General features: G+C 47.5%; 1 protein-coding gene across 1 annotated transcript; it reads right to left on the bottom strand.

Moving 5' to 3' along the window:
• Positions 1-6930: 6930 nt before the first annotated feature.
• Btnl2 (butyrophilin like 2) lies at positions 6931-20973 on the bottom strand. The gene is made up of 8 exons (XM_052163243.1): positions 20895-20973; positions 18642-18989; positions 15656-15937; positions 14193-14213; positions 13325-13672; positions 11320-11598; positions 10338-10436; positions 6931-8533 (listed from the first exon to the last, which is right to left on the bottom strand). Exons 1-8 carry the CDS (start codon positions 20971-20973, stop codon positions 8448-8450), a joined length of 1542 nt encoding a protein of 513 aa, XP_052019203.1. The 3' UTR covers positions 6931-8447.
• Between the last annotated feature and the right edge of the window lie 1552 nt (positions 20974-22525).

Genomic DNA, 22525 nt, shown 5'->3' with positions numbered 1-22525 from the left:
TCTGGATAGAGCTATGGGTCCTGGAAGGCCCAGGGATCCTCAGTTCACCCCTAGACCCTGGCTCTGGAGACCATCCGTACTTGTATTACTGTGGCCAACAGTCAAGGGTGTGGCTGCTGGGGCCAGAGTGTCCAATTTCCGTAGATGTTCTCGGTGGCAAGGAGGACACATGATGCTGCCCCCATGCTTCGGCTTTAGAGTTTCTCCTGGAGGAGTCTAGGAGGAAGCTGCCGCCATCTTCAGCTCTTTCTTTAAAGGTGGAAGTAATCAAAGCCCAGGGGACTTTGCACTGGGCTGAGCCACAGACTGATTGGAACTTGGAGGCCACTTCAAGGTGCTTCTCACCATAAGCTTCTTCCCACAGAGCTAGGGAGAGGCACTCAGGTCTGGTGGTCAGATCTGAGGGTCACTCACACAGCTAACTGATTCAGAGAATAAAGCCAAGAACGCTTCTACCCCTCCTGCCATGATTGGTTTCTGGTTATATGTATAGAGCTTCGGTCACATGGTGTGTTAATGGACAACCTGAACTACACAAGACCACATCTTAAACAAACAATACAGCAGCAAAATGGGGGCTCTGCCAGCTCTCAATAGACTTGCATTTTAAAAAAATATATTTTATGCGTATGGGTGTTTTGTCCTCATGGGTATCTATGCACTACTTGTGTGCAGTGTCCATGGAGGCCAGAAGGGGGTGTCAGAACCCCTAAAAGGAAAGTCACAGGCAGTTGTGAGCTGCCTTATGAATGCTGGAAACCAAACTTTGGTCCTCTGCAAGGGCAGCCAGTGCCCCAACCACCAAGCTATCTCTCCAGCCCCCTCCCCTAATTTCTCATCTTCATATTCTTCTGTATATTGTCACCCCTTCGCAACTGCTGAAAGTCACACGGTCTTAGTGAATATCATTACTTTAAAGGGAATTATATTTTCGGAATGATTTCTTTCAAAAGCTTGATTTTCATCTTTAAGTTAGCATTGTGATATGTACGGTTTTATGACAACGTCTTCCTGTGCTTGTCCCGGTGTTCAGTTTTTCTTTCCTTTAAAAGAATTATTTTATTTTTAATTATGTGTGTGTTGGGGTGGGGGGAGTTGTGTTTTGTGCATATGAGCACAGGTATCCTTGGAGTCCAGAAGAGGCCATCAGATCCCTTGGAGCTAAGTTACAGACAGTTGTGGGCTTCCTGATGTGGGGGCTGGGAACCAAACTCGGGCCCCCTGAAGTTCTCCTAGCCACTGGGCCAGCCCTCCAGCCAAATTGAAATTTTCTTGATTCTCATAATATTTTTCTATCATTGTGAGCAAGAAAATAATTGTTCTGGAATTCACAGGCTTGAAGGACAGCGACAAGGGAGTGAGATGGAAGGCCCGGCTGAGGCTGCCCATGCTGTGTACAGCCATCTGGATGAGGTAGATGTAGTCAGTGTCCGTGGAGGAAATGCCAAGGCCGGAGTGAAGGAGAACCAGAAAGTTGAATCCTGTTCCTGTCTATTCAATCCTTTCTTTAGTGAATAAGAGAACTATCCGGGAGGTGACAATGTATCCCGGAGGGGAGGTGACAATGTATCAAAGCATCAGATACATTGTGATAGAGCTTTCCAGCACTTGGCTAAATGTGTGGACTATAGACATCCTTGCTTCCCATATGTTAATTTATATAATCTCAAAAATTAAGGATATGGGTTACCATCCAACACACTGTCAGATGAGGAAACAGGCGCCAAGGACTGTAGCTTACCTCCAAACCCTAAGCACAAACAACGGTATCAGATTAACCAAAACTGTCAGCTTCTAAGATCGCAAGACCTGTCACTAACTGGAACAAACACACAGTTTAGAAAGAAAGAAATCTTTCTTTCTAAAAGAAAGAAAGCTGGCTGCTCCAACTCTTGACTGCGCCTCGTAACCATGTAATTATTGCTGCTCTGTTGTCTGCACTGAAGATCTCTCCTCTCCTCTCCTCTCCTCTCCCTTCCTTCCTTTTTTCCTTCCTTCTTTCTTTCTAAGATTTATTTATTTTATGTATGTGAGTACACACTCTCTCTCTTCAGACACACCAGAGAGGGCATCGGACCCCATTACAGATGATTGTGAGCCACCATATGGTTGGTGGGAATTGAACTCAGGACCTCTGGAAGAGCAGTCAGTGACCCTAACCACTGAGCCATCTGTCCATCCCAAAGCTCTTTTTTCTAATCCTATTTCATCTTCAGTTCAGAGACTGGAGGACAGAGAGAGCTGCCTCTCCAAGTTTTCTGGGAGGAACCTTGCCTCCATTTTCCTGAATCCCTTCAATGCCCAAGCCTTTTTCTAGAATCCTCAGCCCCCCCCCCTCCCCAAGCATCTGGAGCAAGACTCACAGGAGAGCCATGCAGGCATCCAGGAGGAGGCAAGGTGGGAGGCTGGGAAGGGTTACCCCATCCAGCTCCCTCTCTGAGGTGGTGAGCAGTTCCAAGAAGCCTTCATCTCTCTTAAGAACTTAGACTTGTGAGTTTTGCATGAGGCTCTGCTGGATGATGGGCAAGAGGGAAAGAGTGGGGAGAGGTGGGGCATGGATCCTGGGCGTGGGGGGAGGACCAGCAGTCCCTTGTCCTAATGGAAGGCGAGGGAGAGAATTCAGGGAGGCTAAGCCCCTCCCCCTCAGTCAGTGGGGATAACAAATTCTTTCAAGGGGGGGTTAGAGACACCATGGCCTCAGATCATGGCTGTTCAGGTCAGACCTGGAAAAGGGAAGCGAAGGGTCTCTGTGTAAGTGACAAAGGTCCCTGGCGTTCTTTTGGGAAAGACACTGCAGTTGTCTGAGAGTTACAGGAGACCACTTTTTAGCATCACCATGAGCCCCTTCACCATGGTCCTCTAACCTTGACAATTTCCTTGTCATTGGTCCCCGTGTTTGCAGGCCCTCCCTCTGAACCACACTGTTTCCACCCCAGGAAAGATGGCAAATTCCCACAGAGACCTCGTCTCTACTCCACTTCCACCTCCATGGGGCTCAGGTGAAAACCTACCACATGTGTAGCCCTGACCCTCTGTTTTCTGCATTGGAGGATTAAGTCACACGGCGAGTTTGTAACCATGCCTTGGTTAATTTTAAATCCTCATCTAAAAATGATTTATTTGCACATCAGGGCAAATAAAGCTTCACAAGGAATGTATTATCATGGTATCCCAGCCCTCTTCTCACCCCCTTCAAAAGCACACCACCACTGTAACCAAGAAATTATTCACTTTATCTGAGACCTGTCTGTCTGCTGTAAAAACCCGTGATGCATCAGCCTGTGCAAACGCCGTAAAACTCTGCGATGACAGAATTTCCCTGGGGCTCTGCTGGGGCAACGATGATGCACTCTGAGGATGGCAGACGGGCACCCGACACACTCTCCACTCTGGTTTTATCCAGACGGGGACCCGACACACTCTTCACTCTGGTTTTATCCTACAGATGCCTTTGTCGGTAGTGAATGACCCCTGGGGTCACACTGTAGAGCATGGTGGGTGCAGATGGCAAGCTCTCCTGCTGTGTGGACCCTGACATTGGTGTGAGGGACACAGAGACAGGATGGTATCACTCCTATTTCTCAGAGGCTGTGTGGGTGTATCAGGATGGGATGGAGCAGGAGGGAGGGAAGCTGGGACACTTCGAAGGGAGAACAGAGTTAGGAAAGGGTTACCAGTTTGAGGGTCTGAGGGGAGAGCAGACATGTAACCCTTTCTGCAGGGAAAGAGATGACTCTGAGGAAGCCATCGTGGAGCTAAGGTGATAAGCCAGTTGCTGATCTCGAAGAACATTTTAGAGGAGAGGTAAGCGTCCTGCTGGGCTCTGGAGGGATGGGTGTGCACCTGTGTTCCAGTTTACTTTCTATGGCTATGATGAAATGGGAAAAGAAGAAAAGAAAGAAAGGAAGGAAGGAAGAAATAAAGAAATAAAGAAAGAAAGAAAGAAAGAAAGAAAGAAAGAAAGAAAGAAAGAAAGAAAGAAAGAAAGAACAGGGAAGAAAGAAAAAAAGAAAGAAAGAAAAGAAAAGAAAAAAGAAAAGAAAGTAATCTGGAGAGGAAGGGTTTATTTTACCATCGGGTCATGGGATGTCAGAAGAGAAACTCAAGGCAGGAACTGAAGCAGGGGCCAGGAAGGAATGGAGGGATGGCTGCTTCTCGGCTGGCTCCCATGGCCTGCTCGCCCATACAACCCAGGCCCACCTGCCCAGGGATGGCACCGCCCACAGTGGGCTGGGCCCTCCCATGTCAATCATTAACCAAGGAGATGCTCCACATGCTGACTGCAGGACAAGCTGATGGAGACATTTTCTCTTCCTAGATGTGCTCAGCTTGTGTCAAGGTGATAGAAAACCAACCAGCACACGTTAAAGGAAAAGAGAGGTGTGTTTGGAGACGGTCAATGTCTTGGATGCTGGATTTGACCTAAACGGCCTTAATATATTGATGCATTTATTGTGCTGTACTTTGAATGAGAACCAGTTTTTAAAAAATATTTATTTATTTATTTATTTAATGTATATAAGTACATTGTAGCTGTCTTCAGACACACCAGAAGAGGGCATGGGATCCCTTTAAAGATGGTTCTGAGCCACCATGTGGTTGCTGGGAATTGAACTCAGGACCTCTGGAAGAACAGTCAGTGCTCCTAACCACTGAACCATCTCTCCAGTCCTAAGAGAACCAGGTTTTTTGTTTTGTTTTTGTTTTTGTTTTTTTGTTTTTGTTTTTGTTTTTGTTTTTGTTTTTGTTTTTGAGACAGCATTTCTCTGTGTAGCCTTGGCTGTCCTGGACCTCACTCTGAAGACCAGAACTCACAAAGAGTGAGCTCACAGAGATCTGCCTGTCTCTGCCTGCTGAGTGCTGGGATTAATGGAGCGCACCACTGCCTGGCCCCAAGTTTTTAAAGGTCTTCTTAACTCATTCTTTAAAGACAAATGAGCTGTTTCCCCTTTGACTCTGCTCCTCTTAGCTGTGGTCGGCCTTATCTCCACGCGATGCGCTTCCCTTGATGTTGCCTGACCCGGTTCATTTTGCCCATCTTCCCCTCAATGATCCTTACTGAAGCACTGTGCAGATCTGGCTGTCCAGGAACAAGCTGGCCTCAAAGCCACAGAGATCTGCCTGATTAAAGGTTGATACGACCACGCCCAGTCCTTCACTGAAAAAAAAATAATAAAAAAAGAGATGGGAAAACCATTTTGTTATACAAGCATTCTGATGGCATAGGCTAGCAAAGTACCTTAAGTGTAAGAAAGGACAGAGGATTATTTTAAGGAGAAAATATAGACCAGTCCAATGTATTTGCAGTGCCTTCAGATTCTAAATAGTACCAGAGCATCTGTGAATCAAAAGAAAGAGAAGTATACACTTTATATGGTAAAGCCATCTTCCTTTAAAAAGTAACTTCTTAATTAATTATTTGAGATTTTCATATGGTTGTTTTGACCATATCCCCTCCCCTCCCCCAACCTCTCCCAGGTCTACCCCCACACCCACTCTTCTTACACAACATCTCTTTCTCTTTCTCAGACCCAACTGCTCTTGGGAGTGGGGCCCACCCTGCAGTATAGTCAATAAACCAGGGATCACACCATTAAAGAACACTGCCTCCCCTTCTCCCAGCAGCTATCAGATACCAACAGATCCTCAGCCAGGGGTGGGGCTCTGTGACCACCTCCCGCCAGGCTGTTCACTCATTTTCTTTACTGAATATTTATCTAACAGGAAGAGACCAAATCCACTGGGCGGTGAAGGAGTGTTCCACTTAGGGAAGAGGTCAGAGGTCGTCTCAGAGCTGGTCTCAAGGTTATCTCAGCACTTACCATTATCTCTCCCTGACCAGGTGACTGATTCATGGAGTGCAGACTGAGGCCGACCTTTAGAAGTGGTGGGGCTGGAGAGATGGCTCAGTGGTTTAGAGCACTGACTGCTCTTCTGAAGGTCCTGAGTTCACATCCCAGCAACCACAGGGTGGCTCACAACCATCTGTAATGCGATCTGATGCCTTCTTCTGGAGTGTCTGAAGACAGCTACAGTGTACTTAAATATAACAATAAATAAATCTTTAAAAAATATTAAGTGGCTGATTGGTTGTATAATGTGCTTATCTTCCGTCCCTTCGCCTGGTTGGTTAAATCTGCATTCACACTTATCTCCCACCCCTGGGCATCCTTTGATGCTCCCTTTTATGGCTAGCTCATGACTTTTGTTTCTTCTTTGGACTCTCAGGCTGCTCAAAGTCCATTTCTTGCTTCCTAGGTTGGTCTGTTCCAAGTTACTTAGGACCAAGTTCACGTATATTTGTTTCCTTTTTCGTCTGGACTTCAACCCTCTGGAGCCATAGGCCCCGGATCAAATGCTTTCTTTTACAAAGTTGTCTTGGTCATGGTGTTTTGTCACAGCGATAGAACAGTAACTAAGACAGAGAGATTGTTTGAAAAACTTGTAGCAGCTGCTCCTCAGGCAGCTCTGGGAAGACGGGTTGTGTGAGCTGTAGATTGTTTGCTGTTGTCCAGAACTTTGCACTCCTTAACTGATCATGGCATGGTGCCAAATGTTATTAGAGGGATTGTAAATTTTAACTAAAATGTGATGCAGCCAAGTTTCATGATATTTCCTCCATCCAAAAAACGAGGGAGAGAGTCCAGGAGAAGATACAAGAGATTTAAAGGGGAACGTGGATGTCTGTTAAAATCAGCTTGTCTGTTATTTGGGGGTACAGCATCCTTCCTGCGTTCTTCCTGCATCCTGGCACTGCTGTTTATGTAGGTGCCAGTTCCATGGATCCACACAGACCCCACTTGTAAGGACGTGAAGGATGGATTTGACAGCAAGAGAAAAGGAATGGGTTGCAGATAAAAAAATAGAAGTCAGTAAGACTCCGGCGGTGACTGCACGGTGACTCCGGTGGACTCACTTGGCTGCTTTTATTGTTCACATAAACTCCAGAGGGGATCAAAAAAGCAAATTTAGAGAATGACAAAATGTGGTTTGAATGCAAATGGCCCCCATACGCTCATGTGATTGAGGGCTTAGACCCAGCTGGTGGACCTGGTGAAGGATTAGGAGGTGTGCCCTTGTGGGAGCAGGTGAGACACTGAGGTTCGAAGTCCACATGGTTCCGAGTTAGGCTCTCTGCCTTATCCTTGTGGGTCTGATATAGGCTCTCAGCTACTGCTCCAGTGCCGTGTCTGCCTGCCTGATGCCAGATGCCCTCCAGCCATGATGGCTGTGGACTTCAGCCCTCTGGAGCCATAGGCCCCGGATCAAATGCTTTCTTTTACAAAGTTGTCTTGGTCATGGTGTTTTGTCACAGCAAAAGAACAGTAACTAAGACAGAGAGTTTTTTGGTGAGGTTACTGTAGAAAACCCTGTTTTAGGCATGGAAGCATTGTTCTTTGGGACATCAGTACATGACATAGATAGGTATGAAACACCTTATGAGGGATTTAAGCAGTAGCGATTTTTTCCTGTCTCCTTTCTGTGGTCCTTATGTGAACCAGCTGCAGACATGCTCAGATAGAGACCACATGAGAGGCTTTGATCTAATTCTTTTTAAAGATTATTTTTATTTTGTATGTATGGATGCCTTGCCAACATGTATGCCTGTGTACCAGGCATGTTCCTGGTGCCCTTGGAGGCTTGAAAAGGGCACCAGATCCCCTAGAACTGGACTTATAGATGGCCGTGACCTGCTGTATGGGTGCTGGGAGTGGGTGGAACTCAGGTCCGCTGCAAGCACAGCCAGTGCTTTTAACCCCTTAGTTATTTCTATGACCTCCTGTCTGATGTGTAGTGCAAGTGTCAGGTCTTCCATAACTGAGAATCAGTTAGCCCTTCCTCTTGAGGAAAGAGGAAAGAAACCCTCTCCTCCCATTTGCTTTGTCCCTCTGCTGCTACTGGGTTGGGCATTTCTAGAAAAAGCCCATCCAGGTCTCAGATGAGTGACATTTCTCTCCAGGTCTATGTTTTGGTGAGGTTACTGTAGAAAACCCTGTTTTAGGCATGGAAGCATTGTTCTTTGGGACATCAGTACATGACATAGATAGGTATGAAACACCTTATGAGAGATTTAAGCGGTAGCAATTTTTTCCTGTCTCCTTTCTGTGGTCCTTACGTGAACCAGCTGCATTCTCCTGGTCAAGGTGATAGGAGAAAGCTGCCATGCACAGGCAGGGATGCTTGCCTGAGGGACAACAGAAAGAGGCAATGGGAGAGAAGATGCCATCACTGTGAGGGCGGGACCAAGACTAGGATTGGTTGGCTCAGGTCAGGGGTCCCCAACCGTGAGTGAGGACTCATCAGGAGCAGACCGGGTCCTGAAGAGTCTTTGGACAGCAGCAGGTGAAACCATTCCTATGTCAGCACAGTGGTGCTCGCTGAGGGACAAGATGAGAGGAAGGATGGGGTTCAGGAAGTCGGGGGTGCTGGGCTTGCACGGTGCATTTTTATCTGAGCCTCTCGTCAGAAGGAAGCCGTCGTCTACGGCTTTCTTCATTCTTGTTATTTTCCCGATTGCCATTGTGTGTTTGTTCTGGATGGAAAAACAGAAGAAGAGGGGATTACAGAGTGTCAAGGAAGAAGAGAGAGGAACTGGAGTTAACAAAGTGGACTCATGGGCTTCTGGACGGGGATAGGACTGAGATGGAAAACCAGCAAGCTTTGGAGTCCACAACCCCTAGGGAAAAAAATACACAACTGGATTTGGCAAAGAGAAAAGCCACATCTGTGAATAATGAACAACTTAAACACCAGATTCCTGCCCTGAGAAGTAATTTTTAAATTAGGAAATTAGACTTTGCCATTATAGAAACAGTCAAGAAAGAGCTTGGTGGTGGGGTTCTCTCTCTGCCCCCGTGGTGAAAAGGGGGTCTCTACCTATGCCACGCCTTGCTGTCTGACAGGCTTGTCTTCCTTTTCAGAGCAAAGGAAAGCACTGTCTCAGGAAGCCCCCACCCCCGCCCCCACCCCTTCTAACACCACAGCTGGGTTCATTGTCATCAACGCCCTGCCTCAGTCTCCTGTTCATGTTTTAGTGAGAGGGGTCGTCCATCCAAGACAGCCACGTAACACACCAGCAGTGGACACAGCATTAGTCACCTGTGCCCACAGCCTCGGGTGAGAGGGCATGGCCTAAGACCATGTAGGGACACAGGATGGCATTTGGGAGCTGAGGGACCAGCGAGAGCTTCAGGGGGCAGCTCTGTGGTAACTGGAAGATGTGTCATCCCGAGTTTCCAAGGAAGCACGTGACTACTGCTTGGCAGTGAGGTGGGGGAATGACTGAGAGCGTCAGGTCCAGGCTGCGTTATTGGCAAGACAGTACCGGATGCCTGAGGCCGCACGGCTCTCCTGGGATTGGAGTCACAGACAATTTTGAGTTGCAATGTGGGTGCTGGGAATTGAACCTGGGTCCTTCGCAAGTGCAACCAGGGCTCTCAACCCCTGAGCCACCTCTCCAGCTCCAAATAATTAGCATACTTGTGGCAGGTCCCACTGTGGCATTTTCTTACACAGGTGTCACTGAACTTCCTTGTCATTTGTTATTTTGTCTCCTCTTCCAACTTGTCTTTTGTTGTTGTTGTTTTTGTTGTTTTTGTTTTGTTTTGTTTTTGTTTGCTGCTTTTTTTTTTTTTTTTTTTTTTTTTTTGGTTTTTCAAGACAGGGTTTCTCTGTGTAGCCCTGGCTGTCCTGGAACTCACTCTGTAGACCAGGCTGGCCTAGAACTCAGAAATCCACCTGCCTCTGCCTCCCAAATGCTGGGATTAAAGGCATGCGTCACCACCGCCCGGCTCCAACTTGTCTTTTAAAAAATATATTTATATTTTATTATTTTACAAGTAGGTATGTTTTGCCTGCGTGGGTGTCTGTCTGTGGACCACGGCGTGTTTGCTGCTTGCCGAGGCCAGAAGGAAGTGTCAGCCCCTGATGTTGGAGTTACAGATGCGTGTGAGCCTCTAGGTATGTGCTGCAAACTGAACTCAGATCCTCTGCAGGAGCAGCAAGCACTCAACTCCCGAGCCATCTCTCCAGCACTCTCCTGACCACGCCCTGGTTCCTCTGATCCTCCTGTGCTGAGGTGGCATGACATCTTGTACTTTCCCCATCAGGCTGGATGAGGCTGTGGAAGTGACCAGAGTTATGCAAATCCAGATCCTCATATTTCAAACACTGAGCTGTCCCTCTAGTCCCCAAGTTACTGTCTTTTAACCCCATTGCCGTTACATCTGTAAACTGTGAGCTCATTCACCCTGAGCTTTGATGACAAGAATGTAAGCCAGGCCTCATCAGCTGCTGAAGACTGACTTTGTGTCTGTCTGTCCTGTTCACCCACTCACCTTTCGTCCGCCGCCCTTTCCCCTTGATCAGGTCGATAGCCATGGCGAGAGGCAGCACCACAACAGGCAGGGTCATCCATAACAAAGCTATCTTGGAGTCTGAAATGCAAACCCCAATAGGTCAGGAGATGAGGGAAAAAATATCTAGATGGCTTTTCTCATGGGAGCAGCCTGAGGACCGGGTCTCTCCGGAACCCAACGGTTCAGTCTTCTGAAAGTCAGGTGCCAAGGGAGGCAGGCAAACTTAGGTTTGCTGGTGCCCCACCCATCTCTCCTTCTAATTACATCACTCCACAGAATCATTGGAGTAACTATCATGGTAAAACATAAAGTCTCCCAGGCTATAACTGCAAAGGCTTTGAGGAAAAATAATTTTTAGTGCAGAATAAAATCCTGGGGCAAGAAAAGTGTCAGAATTGTTTTGACAGCAAGGGGGAGTTTGTAGATAGAGTAAAAGAGAACACACACACACACACACACACTCACACACACACACACACACACACACACAGAGAGAGAGAGAGAGAGAGAGAGAGAGAGAGAGAGAGAGAGAGAGAGAGAGGTATGAACAAGAAACTCAGAGAAATGTTGTCTTTAGGTCACCTGAAGACAAACTTTGCAAGAGACAAATATTTATTTTTAAAAGATTTATTTTAAGAATATTCCACCATGGAGAAGAAAATAAAATAGGAAGAGTAAAAGAAGAAAAGAGGAAGAAAAGAAAGGAAGATGAAATTTGAAGGAGAAAGAAGAGGAGGAAGAGTGGAAGGAGGGGAGGGGAACGAGGGGGCAGAAGGGACAGCAGCCGTAGGCTGATTGTGGGGTGCAGGCCTGTGAACCCAGTGCCTGTGATGCAAAGGCAGAAGGATCAGAAGTCCCAGGGGAGCCTGAACACATGAAACCTCTCAAAGGAAAAAACCATCGAGCCCAAGCCATTTGATACTCCGTTCCCAAGCCAGAGGAATGCATGCAGTTCACCAACCTGAGAGAGGAAAGCGTGCAGTCTTCTCCTCGCCCAGAGGGAGGCTGATGGAGCAGGTCACGTTCACCACGGAGCCATTTATGACGGGCAGGAGCGTCTCCACCTGGAACAACTCCTGGCTCCCTTGTCGAAAGGCCTCAGAAAATGATGGCACTATCCTTCCATCTCTGTCCCTCCATTGCACGTGGGGCCGTGGGAACCACCCATCCGATGTACACCTCAGCTGCATGCCTCCATCTTTCAAAACCTCCCGGGTGATCCGTGGGGTGGAACCCACCGCTGGGGATAGAGACCAAGGAAACAGATGGAGCCTTCACACGTGTGCGTGTGTGTGTGTGTGTGTGTGTGTGTGTGTGTGCGTGTGTATGCGTGTGTGCGTGTGTGAGCGTGTGTGCGCGTGTGTGTGTGCGTGCGCGTGTGCGTGTGCGTGTGTGTGTGTGTGAAGACAGCTTAGAGAAGACTAGAGCTCTGGGCCAACGGCCTCCCTCGGGAGCTGGGACTGGCTACAAGGTTTCTTGTTTTGTTTTTCTGTTTGTTGCAAAGTCTTCTGAGATAGATTAGGAGTTAAAAAATTCATTTTCAAATCTAATTTTTTGTAACCTCAACTCCCTTTTCCCTCCTGACCTTGACAATAAAGTAACTTTAATTAGATATGAGATGCATGGACGACATGGAAGATGCTGGTATGAGAGGCTTCTCAAAGCAGAGGCAGATAGCAGTGTAGTAGCTGGACCCCCGGGCATGCCTGCTCTTGTCTGTTAATTTAGACTGGGACTCAGCAAGAGAAATATGAAGGCTTTTCAAGACTTAGGCCTACGTCCTTAACAGTATTTGCTGACATTGGGGAGCTGTTTCTCGGGGTGATTTTTTTGTCTGCAGCCTTCCAAACATACCAAGATTCATGTACAGATTCTGTGCATGCGGTAGATCTAGCTGAGTCTTCAAATTACTACACTTCCTGGAAACCAAGTATTTCCCAGAATCTAAGTAGCACTGCGAAATAACAAGTTGTGTGTAAAATTATGGGGAGTATTTTCAGAATGTCACTTTATGGAGTGTCTGAGAGTCCCACCTTCCTGATTGCTCTGCACTGAAAAATTTAAACCACAGAAAACACATCCCTAGTACTGCTGGTGTGGCCAAGAACTCACAGTGGTGAAACTTGCAGCCCCAAGGGAGGCCTTGCTACTATTATTTTGCTAAAACAGACTTAGTATAAAGGTGCCTTCCAAATTCTTTTATCTTTGTAACACCCCCACCCTCAGCCCTCATCAGAGGGGTTTCTCTTGCAGTGGGTAGTGGTTAAAACAGAAACCCACAGCTGGTCAAAGTGCAGAAATTGAATGGCTGGCTCAGCCACAGATAAGATGTCTGTATCGTTGTCCCCCTCTTCCCATGGCTAAGCGACCGCCATGGAAGAAGGAGGTGGAACTATTGAAGAGTCAGAAGTTGGGGGATGGGTACTGTCTGAAACAGTGTCTGAACAGGACTGGACCACTGCACCACAGCAGCTGTGGTTGTCTACGCAGGACCTGCACTAGGTTGAGCGGGTCAACATTCCAGCTTGGAAGTGGGAGGGGCTCATGAGCCCACTCCTACCTCAGGAGCTAAGGACAGTGGATGATTCAGGGGTTGTGAGCGCCGGGTCTCTTTAAGGAGGTGACTCCTGGCAGGTTGGCCTTGCTCCAGTAGATGGCTCTATACTCACGAGTATGTGGACAGCAGAAATAGGACTTCACAGGTTACTTATTTTGTAAAAAGAGGACGGGAAAATGGGTAGTGAAAATTATTAAAACAGAAGGTTTGAAATTCTCAGAGAATTAGTAAAAAAAAAATATTTAAAAACCTCGAAGTGTTTACGGTGGTTGCCTCACCAAAAGTTCAATATGAACTTGAAAATCAATGAGCATGGAGAATATTTTGGGTGTAGAGAAATCTCCCAGGAAGCAGCATGCCACAGTGTTAGGGAGCTGGAGAAGCTAAAAGATGCACCTGGTGTCCTTACCCATCACCTGCACATCCACACGGGCCTCCTGGTAGACGCCATCTTTTCCAAAAAGGCACCGGTACTGCCCTTCGTCCGAAGTTCTGGCGTTGCTGATCTGCAGGGTCAGTTTTCCCTGGTGGATGGCGTCAGTCACCAGCGAAGTCCTCCCTTTGTATTCCACCATCTGCTCTCCAGCCTCGTGGGCCCCATTAGCATACACGTGGACTGCAGGGTAATAGCGGGATCGGAGCCACCTCACCTCCAAGCTCTGAGCATCCGTTTGAGGTGAGAGGTGACAAGTTAATTCTATGTTCTCTCCGACTCGAACAGGAGTTGGCTGGGAAGATCCGATCACGCTAGAGGAAGCTGTTAAATACACCAGACACGGGACGAGGAGTGAATCAACATGGAGAAAGTCACTCTAACAACATGGACATCCTGTGAGGCTTGGAACCCGCGAGCATCCCAGGGGCGGTATGAGACTCAGGCTCCCTCCTTGGAGGGAGGTCGGACTTGCCAGTCTCTGCGCGCGGTTTTAAGAAGAGCCTTGCCAGTCTGAAGGAAACATTAATTAAAGGCCAGGCAGGCTACACGCCAATAAGGAAATTATTTTACTGCTAAAATTCTCAGAATAAGATAAATACGCCATTACTTCTAATTGGGCTGACTTTACACAATCAGTTTGTGCTACCCTCTGATCATGGGCTCAAAATCAGTGCCAGGTGGGTGTGTAGCAACAGAAACTGAAAAAGCCTTCCCCTAGTCAATCCCTGCACGAGGTTTCGGAGGATGTGGTTTCCTCCCTTTCTCATGGGGATCAGGAGGTGTCCCGGGCGCTCGCCATGCTCTGTCCTCATGCATGGGCGTGCATGAAGGTCCTACTCACCCAGCTCAGTGTGAAGTTTCTCTGGGGAAAGAAAAAAAATATTTTTAGGAATTTGGTCTAAAGGAAAGAAACATCCCAGAAATAAAGCTAAGCTTCACATTTTATTCAAGAACTCAATTTTCTTAATAAAGTATGAAAAGCAGAAAATGAATTCTTCCTATGGAACACCTGGTGATATAGATCTTACTTTTTTTTTTACAACAAAAAGCTGTCAGTTCTACTGCCATCAATTCAATTCGTTTCTGCTGATATTAAGCTCTAGTAAAATATATGTATTATTTTTATAAATGAGTGGTAAGTATGAAATATAAAGCCATGAACAAGTATTACTTAGAATTCCAAACGGGGCTGTATGACATTGAATGAACACTAACACAGCATTTACTTTCATCTCTAATGTATTCTTTGCTTATATCAGCAACACATCCAAACACAGTGTCCTAAAAGTATCAGTTCAATTTAAAATGTTTAAAGACAATACTCATCACATAAGTAGCAATGTCTAGCTGGGCAAGGTTGGTTCACGCCTATAGTAACATAGTAGCAACTCCTGAGAGGCCCAGCCAGGAGGATTACACTGAGTTTGAGACCAGCCTGAAGTGTAGACTGAGACTGTCTCAAAAGAAGTCTATTTCAGATAGATAAGACAGAGAGATAGAGAGACAGATAGATGGTAGATAATTGGATGTATAGATAGATAGTTGGATGAATGGATGTATGGATAGATAGATGACAGATATTTAGATGGTAGATATTTAGAAAGACAGGGGACTGATATATGATGAGATGTTATAGATGGTTGATCAATGATAGATGATTAGATAGATGATGCTGATTGGTAGATAGATATATGATAGCTAGATGGTAGATTAGACACATGAAGATAGATAACTAAAGGATGGATAATTGATAATGGTTGATAGATGGATAAACAACTGATAGATGATTGGTAGATTAGATATGTAGGTGATAGGTGGCAGATACTAGATGGTAAACAGAGCTTTATCAGTGAGCATGAGGACTTTCTGGGCTCTTAGAATTATTAAATGCAACTCTCTTTCTCTGCTCTAACTTCTAACAACATAGGAAACATACCTGTCATTATTGCATTGTGTGTTTTGATTATTGCTTTTGTTACTACTTATTGACAAGACTATAACTAAGAAGCTGTCAAAGAAACCATCCCATTCTGACTAAGCACTTGATTCCTTCCTGGAAGCAACTGGCACAGCATAGGAAAATGTCTCATCTAAAGGAGTATTTTTATTATATTTCCAATGTGTTGAACATCCATGTGGTGAAATCAACACAGTGGAGTAAGACATAGACCTTGAAAATTACTGAAATACTGTGAATGTTCATAAATTTTAACATATTATCTAAAAATGATTAAAGAAAAATAAGAGTTGCTGCTGAGTAGCCCCCGGAACCCGAGGTCCATGTGCCCGAGCCAGAGTACTGACCTGGCAGAGCGATGGTGGCCTCCTGGGCCTCTCTGAGGTCATGGTTGTAGATGAAGCAGGAAACGGTCTCCACACTGTCATTCCTGACCACCAGTGTGTCTTCCACATAGAACAGCCCATCTTCACCCAGCACGTGATTCTCAGAGAAACTCATCAACTTGTCTCCCCAGATGCCCTCCCAATGGACCTCAGGTTCAGGGAACCAGCCTTGGGATGTGCACACGAGCTGGACCTCTCTTTCTCCGGGTACTTCCACATGGATGTTTGGAGACGATCCTAGAGCTGGAGAGAGAGAAGGGGGTGGGGAGGGGAGGGGAGGGGAGGGGTGAGAGAGAGAGAGAGAACATTCTTGAATCCCAGAGCCCACAGATCACACCAAGACCTGGGGTGGTCCGTTACAGGGAGGAGGTGGGAGCCCACAGCCTTGGAAACAGACAATGTTACCAGGGGAGACATGACACAGCTTGTCTTGTCCTAGAAGATGTGGTGTGGTTTATTCATGAGGATGTCTGTGCCCTAATTTATTCATGACGATGTCTCTGCCCTCATCCTTGCTTCTCATGTTCTCTGTACTAGGCACCTTCTCTGCCGTTTTTAGATGATATCGGAACTCTAGTTTAAATGAGACATTTATTATTAACTCTGACACCACATTCATGGGCTATTTTCATTTCTTCCTTGGTTTGTTAGATTCTGCTGGCAGTTGCGATTTTGGTATACGGTAAAATGGTTGAGAAGTTACTGTACCTTTTTTTGCAGTGCGGAAATCTATTTTAGACTAATTTGTATAAACCATGGAGTGCCTTTTTAAAATGTTACAACTGCTTATATCACTGGCTGAGAAAATGGATGTGTAAGCCTTTCACCTGCACCTACAGAAAACACTTGACTTAACTGTCAATGTCCCTGAGTGTGACACGAATCAGTGTCCAGCTCTGCCTGTAGTTCAGAAATACACAGATTCTCACATCCATTTATTGAACCAATTCAATGTAGTAATGGGAAAAATTATAGCCACAAGTGTCAAAAAAAGTTCTGTGTGGATTTTTAAAAAAAAAACCTAAGCAAGCAAACAAACAAACAAACAAAAAACCCAACCAACCAACAAACCAACAAACAAACAAACCAACGCCCCCTAAAATCAGAGCCAATCCATCACACCCATTGCTCCACTTCTGCAAAAGCACTGAAGGGAACTTAGGCTCACATTTGTTCTCTGGAGAAAGAACCTTTCCCAGTGTCCATGCTGTAGGATCGGCCCTGGTATCCATTCACTGAGGAGTGGATAGCTACACAATGGTGGTTTGTTAAATTTTATGTGTGTGGGTGTTTTTCATGTGCATCTGCCTCATGAGTGTGCCCTGTGCCTGTGGAGTCCAAAGACGACATTGATTCCCCTGGACTAAGAGTTACAGATGGTGCCAGCTGCTGTGTGGGTACCGGGAATCAAACCTGGGTCCTCTGGAAGAGCACACAGGGTCTTAACTGTTGAGCCATCTCTCTAGCACCCACTTTATCTACTCAAAAGGAATTAAAATAAATCATTCTCGGGAACTGGGTGGAACTGGAGACCATGGCATTAGGCAGAAGGGGATGGTTGGAGGCGACAGGAGGAGGCACGGGTAAATGTGACAAAAGACCGAGATAAACTTAACGAAAGCACCACGAGACGTCGCTTTGCACAAGGAACTCATGCTAATCGATTTTTCAAGAGCTGATGGTAGCAAAGAAAGAACTGCATTGGCCAGAGAGGCCAGTGTCCCCAGAGAATCAATTGTTCCCTAGTGAACCGACTGGGATGCCTGACCCCCCTCTGCACGTAGAGTGGTGGCAGCAGCATGCATAGACCTCAAACCAGACAAGAGATGGGCATGAATCCCACCCCAGCTGAGGAGATATTGATGACTGATAGCTGCTGGAAGCAGGGGATGGGCTAGGAGCAGGGAGTCGAGTTTCCTTAAGGCGTGTAACCCCTGATAGGTTGAGCGTGTAACCCCTGATAGGTTGAGCGTGTAACCCCTGATAGGTTGAGCAAGCTCAGCAGATGGCCACACACTGGAATTCGTGGACAGCACAATTCATACTGGATAGAAGGAAGAGAACAGGAGGGGAAGCCATGATTGTGAGGGCCTATAGAGAAGGGGGTGGAGTTTGGGAGGAGTGGAGGAGGGGAAGGATATGATCAGAATACCTTGTATAAAATTCTCAAAGAATTAATAAAAAAATGAAGAGGAGGGACTGGGGCGATGGCTCAGTGGTTAAGACACCAACTGGTCTTTTGAAGGAACTGGATTTTGTTTCCAGCACCCATGTGATAGTTCACAACCATATGTAACTCCAGTTCTAGGGGCTCTGACCCTCTTCTGGCCTCCATGGGCACTGAGCACATGCATGGTGCACAGACAGACAGACAGACAGACAGACAGGCTTCCTTGTGCCCTCTTGTGTCCTCTTGTGCCTCCTTGTGCCCTCTTGTGTCCCCTTGTGCCTCCTTGTGCCCCCTTGTGCTCCCTTGTGCTCCCTTGTGTTCCCTTGTGTTCCCTTGTGCTCCCTTGTGTCCCCTTGTGCTCCCTTGTGCTCCCTTATGCCCCCTTGTGCTCCCTTGTGCTCCCTTGTGCCCCCTTGTGCTCCCTTGTGCCCCCTTGTGCTCCCTTGTGCTCCCTTGCGCTCCTTTGTGCCCCCCTTGTGTCCCCTTGAGTTCCCTTGTGCCCCCTTGTGCTCCCTTGAGCCCCCCTGTGTTCCCTTGAGCCCCCTTGTGCTCCCTTGTGCCCCCTTATGCCCCCTTGTGCTCCCTTGTGCTCCCTTGTGCCCCCTTGTGCTCCCTTGTGCTCCCTTGCGCTCCTTTGTGCCCCCCTTGTGTCCCCTTGAGTTCCCTTGTGCCCCCCTGTGCTCCCTTGAGCCCCCCTGTGTTCCCTTGAGCCCCCCTGTGCTCCCTTGAGCCCCCTTGTGCTCCCTTAAGCCCCTGTGCCCATGGGCAGATACTCACCAGCCACTTGGAGTAGCACGCTTGCCTCTCTCCAGTAGTCCCCCTCCTGGAAGCGGCACCAGTACTGGCCATCGTCACCTGGCTGGACCTGGTGAATCTTCAGAGCCACACTCCCTTCTTCACTGCTGTCCTCCGTCCACTGTGCCCGGCCTCCATACCCCTCCGTCGGTGACCCGGTTACCTCTGCTCCATCCCGGTACACAATCACAGGCGTGTCAGGGTCGGAGCGGTACCACCTCACCTCCATGTGTGCCGTGGTCCTCTTGGGGAGGAGCTGACACGTCAGCAGGGCATCTTCCCCGACTTTGGCCAGGATAGGGAGGGCAGGGCCGACCACTCTGAAGTCATCTACAGAACGGTGAAAGGGAAAACAGACGCAAGCCATGGATGGTCGCCATGATTGGGCCAGGATGCTCGCTCTGAGTAGCCAAGGTGCTGGAACTTGTTAACAGGAAGCAGGAGGGATTTAATGCCAATGTTTCAGAGAATTGAAACGTGGAAGTGTGTACATTGTCTGGTTAAAAAATAAAAAGTAAATTTAAAACTTTGAGTGTGAATGTGTGTCACTATTTGGGAGGCAATTCCATGGTTAATGAGTTTTTAGGATCTGGATTTTTTTCTTTAAAATGTTTTATTTTTAATTATGTGGGCACACACATGTGTGTGCAGGCGGAAGAGAGGACCCAGTCCCCTGTACTGGCTTATGAGTGGTTGCGAGCCCTCAGCAGCAGGTGCTGGAACTGAACTCGGGTCTCTGGAAGAGCTTTCGGGACTCTATTTCTTTTTAAATAAGATTTATTAATTTATTAGATATAAGTACACTGTAGCTGTCTTCAGACACCCCAGAAGAGGGCATTAGATCTCATTACAGATGGTTGTGAGCCACCATGTGGTTGCTGGGATTTGAACTCAGGACCTCTGGAAGAGTAGTCAGTGCTCTTAACCGCTGAGCCACCTCTCCAGCCCTGAGATTGCAGGTGTAAACCACTCATCTATACAATACCGAAAGTGACCACATCTCCGAGTTCATTCCCAGATAAATTAACATGTGGGTTGAGGTTTCCGTGGGGACCTTCTCTTGATTTTGGAGCCATTTTGAGTTTAGGTAAACAGCGATGTCCCTGGGCTCTTCCACCTTCCAGGGTCACCTCATCCCAGGGAAGGAGCGAATTTGGTTTTTTTCTTTCCTCCTGGAGAAGGGGAGAGTCTAGTAAATTGCAAATGTGGGTTTCACAAAATGTCTCCTGGTGAGTCAGAGGCAAGGCCTGCCTAGAAGGTTTGAGTCTTCTGATCAAATTTTAAGTTATGTTCTTTGATGTTTAAAAATCAAAGCTAAGTTTGATAATTCTGTATGCTACGATGCCTGAGAATTTCACATCATGGATACCCATCCTTCCTCTGCCGTCCTGGGGCTAGGGACGTGAAGGCAGGAAGGATCAGGAGTTCAAGGTCATCTTGGCTACCAGGCGAGTCAGAGGCCAGCCCGGGTAGGTCTGGAACCCTGTGTAGGGGGGGCAAGCTTAGCGGGGGGGGGGGGGGGGGAGAGGGGGCGAAGTACTTGCAAACAAGCCTGAAAATGGGGTTCAAGTCCCTGGAGCCTGAAAACGGGGTTCAAGTCCCCGGAGCCTGAAAACGGGGTTCAAGTCCCAGGAGCCTGAAAACGGGGTTCAAGTCCCAGGAGCCTGAAAACGGGGTTCAAGTCCCCAGAGCCACATGGTGGGAGAGGAGAGCCGGCTAAGGCAAATTGTTTTCTGACCCCCATATGCAAGCTGCAGTGTGCACACCCCCATACACTGCACATGCATTTGCTGCATACACACACACACACACACACACACAAATGTAACGTTAAAAGCTAATAAAATAAAAGTAGTCGTGAGGGTACTCTTAACTCAAATTTAAGAAGAAATAAAATAGATACTCCTCAAATATTCTCTGCAGAACTTAGACAAAGAAATCTTGTGTCTTTCGCTGGTGGGATTTACATGCGCAGTCTTCCCCGCAGAGTTTGTATGAAAACTGCGCATGCTCCAGCTCCGGATTCCAGTTGCGCTTTCCAGGTGACTTTCTGTGCCGCCTAAAGCTGTTATTGACACCCAAGAAGTGAGCAACCAAATCAAGACGCCTTCCGAAGCTGGGGGTGGAAAGCCCAGCGTGAACCTGCACCCTTTGAGCTACTGAATTGTTGGGTTGGGTTTGAGACTATGAATCTAGATCCGCGGGTCGTGACAGCGAAGGAGGAGGGGACCCTACCTGGGTGCTTTATAGTCAGCAGGACAAAGAGCAAGGAGGCAGCCACTCCAGAGAGACTGTACCCGGGACAATCCACCATCCTCCCTGGAGCAAACATAGGAGAAAGTGCAGCTGTGATTACCCACCATGCCCTGCAGTTTCTGCGTTGCTTTTTGTTTTGATTTGTTAACTTGACACAAGCTACAGTCACCTGAGGAAAGGGATTCTCAACGAGGAATTGCCTCCATCAGACTGGCCTATGGGCGATTTTTCTTGACTAACAATTTGGACAGGTGGGTTTGTTTGCGTGATGTAAAACAGCAAGCTGAGTAAGCCACAGAGGGCAGGCATGACAGTTGCTCCACGGTCTGTTTCAGTGCCTGCCTCAGGTCCCTGCTGGAGCTCCGCCCGGATCTCCCTTCATAGTGAACTGCCAGCTGGAAGATGAAATTAACCCTTTCTTTCCCAGGTTGCTTTTGGTCTGGATGTTTATCACAGCAACAGCAAGCTAACATAGTCTGATGGCTATGCTATCTTAACAAACAATCAGCACCAAATCTGTTATCATCAGATGATGGTCTGGCCCAGTTCTTTGTGGGTTACTGACCACAGCGACTCCCTCCCTCACATCTGAGCTCTCCCTTTGGGGTTACACTATAGGTTATCCCTAGGCCCCCTCAGGCCTCACCTAGTCCAGCTGGACTTGGCCAAGGGTGGCCTTGAATTCCTTCCTCTACCTCTTGTGAATCCTGAGACTGAAATTCTATACACCAGGAGGCAGACACTGAAGAGGATGAGGCAGGAGCATGTCTGGTTTGAAGCCAACCTGAGCTGAAGGAAGTTTTTTTTGATTGGAAAGAAAAGCAGTCAGTCCTGAGCTAAAGAGACAATGATGTTAAAAAGAGAAAAACTCAGCTTGTTGTGAGCACTATAATCTCAGCACCCAGCAGACTGAGGCAGGAGGATTGCCATGTGTAGGTGTCAGCACTGGCTATAGAGTGGGAGCCTATCTCAAAAGACTGCTCTCTAAAGCATGTGCCGTGGCGAGCAGCAGAAAGCGGGAGCCATTTCCTGACAGGATGCTGGCTGTGCGTAGGCCCCGCCTACTTCCTTGACTTGACTCCTCCCCGCCCCCACTCCCGTGTTCATCCTTCACGAGAGACTCTCCAAGCCACCCACCTGTCGCTCTCTCCTTGAGGGTGAAATGGAGGCTGTTGGTCTCACCCAGCCACAGGTGAGTCCGTCATTCACATAGCAGGTGTCTTAAGACGGGAGAGCACAGTGACTGGGGATGGAGCGGCCAAGGAGAGTGGAAGCGTCTCTGGCTTGCGAAGGAAGATTTGAGTGTTGCCAACCTGGAGGCAGAGTCAAGTCCCCGAGGGTCACTCTAAAACGAGGCTCCAGTCAGAACAGCACATTCACCTCCCGCCCATTGCGATAAGTTCAAAAGCGAAACTCAGCAGGCAGGTGGACTTTGACTGGGCTGTTCTGATTCACCTAGCCTTCTAGGCACTGTTATGATGTTGACACTTATCTCTTCAGAACGCCAGCACGCAGGCTGGACCCTGCTCCACACCCTGTCCAGCAGGAAGGTGACCTGCCGTCTGGTAGTGACCTACATCATGGCTGCTTTACCCTGCCCTCCAGCTTGC

Source organism: Apodemus sylvaticus, chromosome 19 (assembly GCF_947179515.1).
Source record: "Apodemus sylvaticus chromosome 19, mApoSyl1.1, whole genome shotgun sequence".
Classification (NCBI taxonomy): Eukaryota; Metazoa; Chordata; class Mammalia; order Rodentia; family Muridae; genus Apodemus; species Apodemus sylvaticus.
This window is presented reverse-complemented; position numbering and strand designations above follow the sequence as displayed.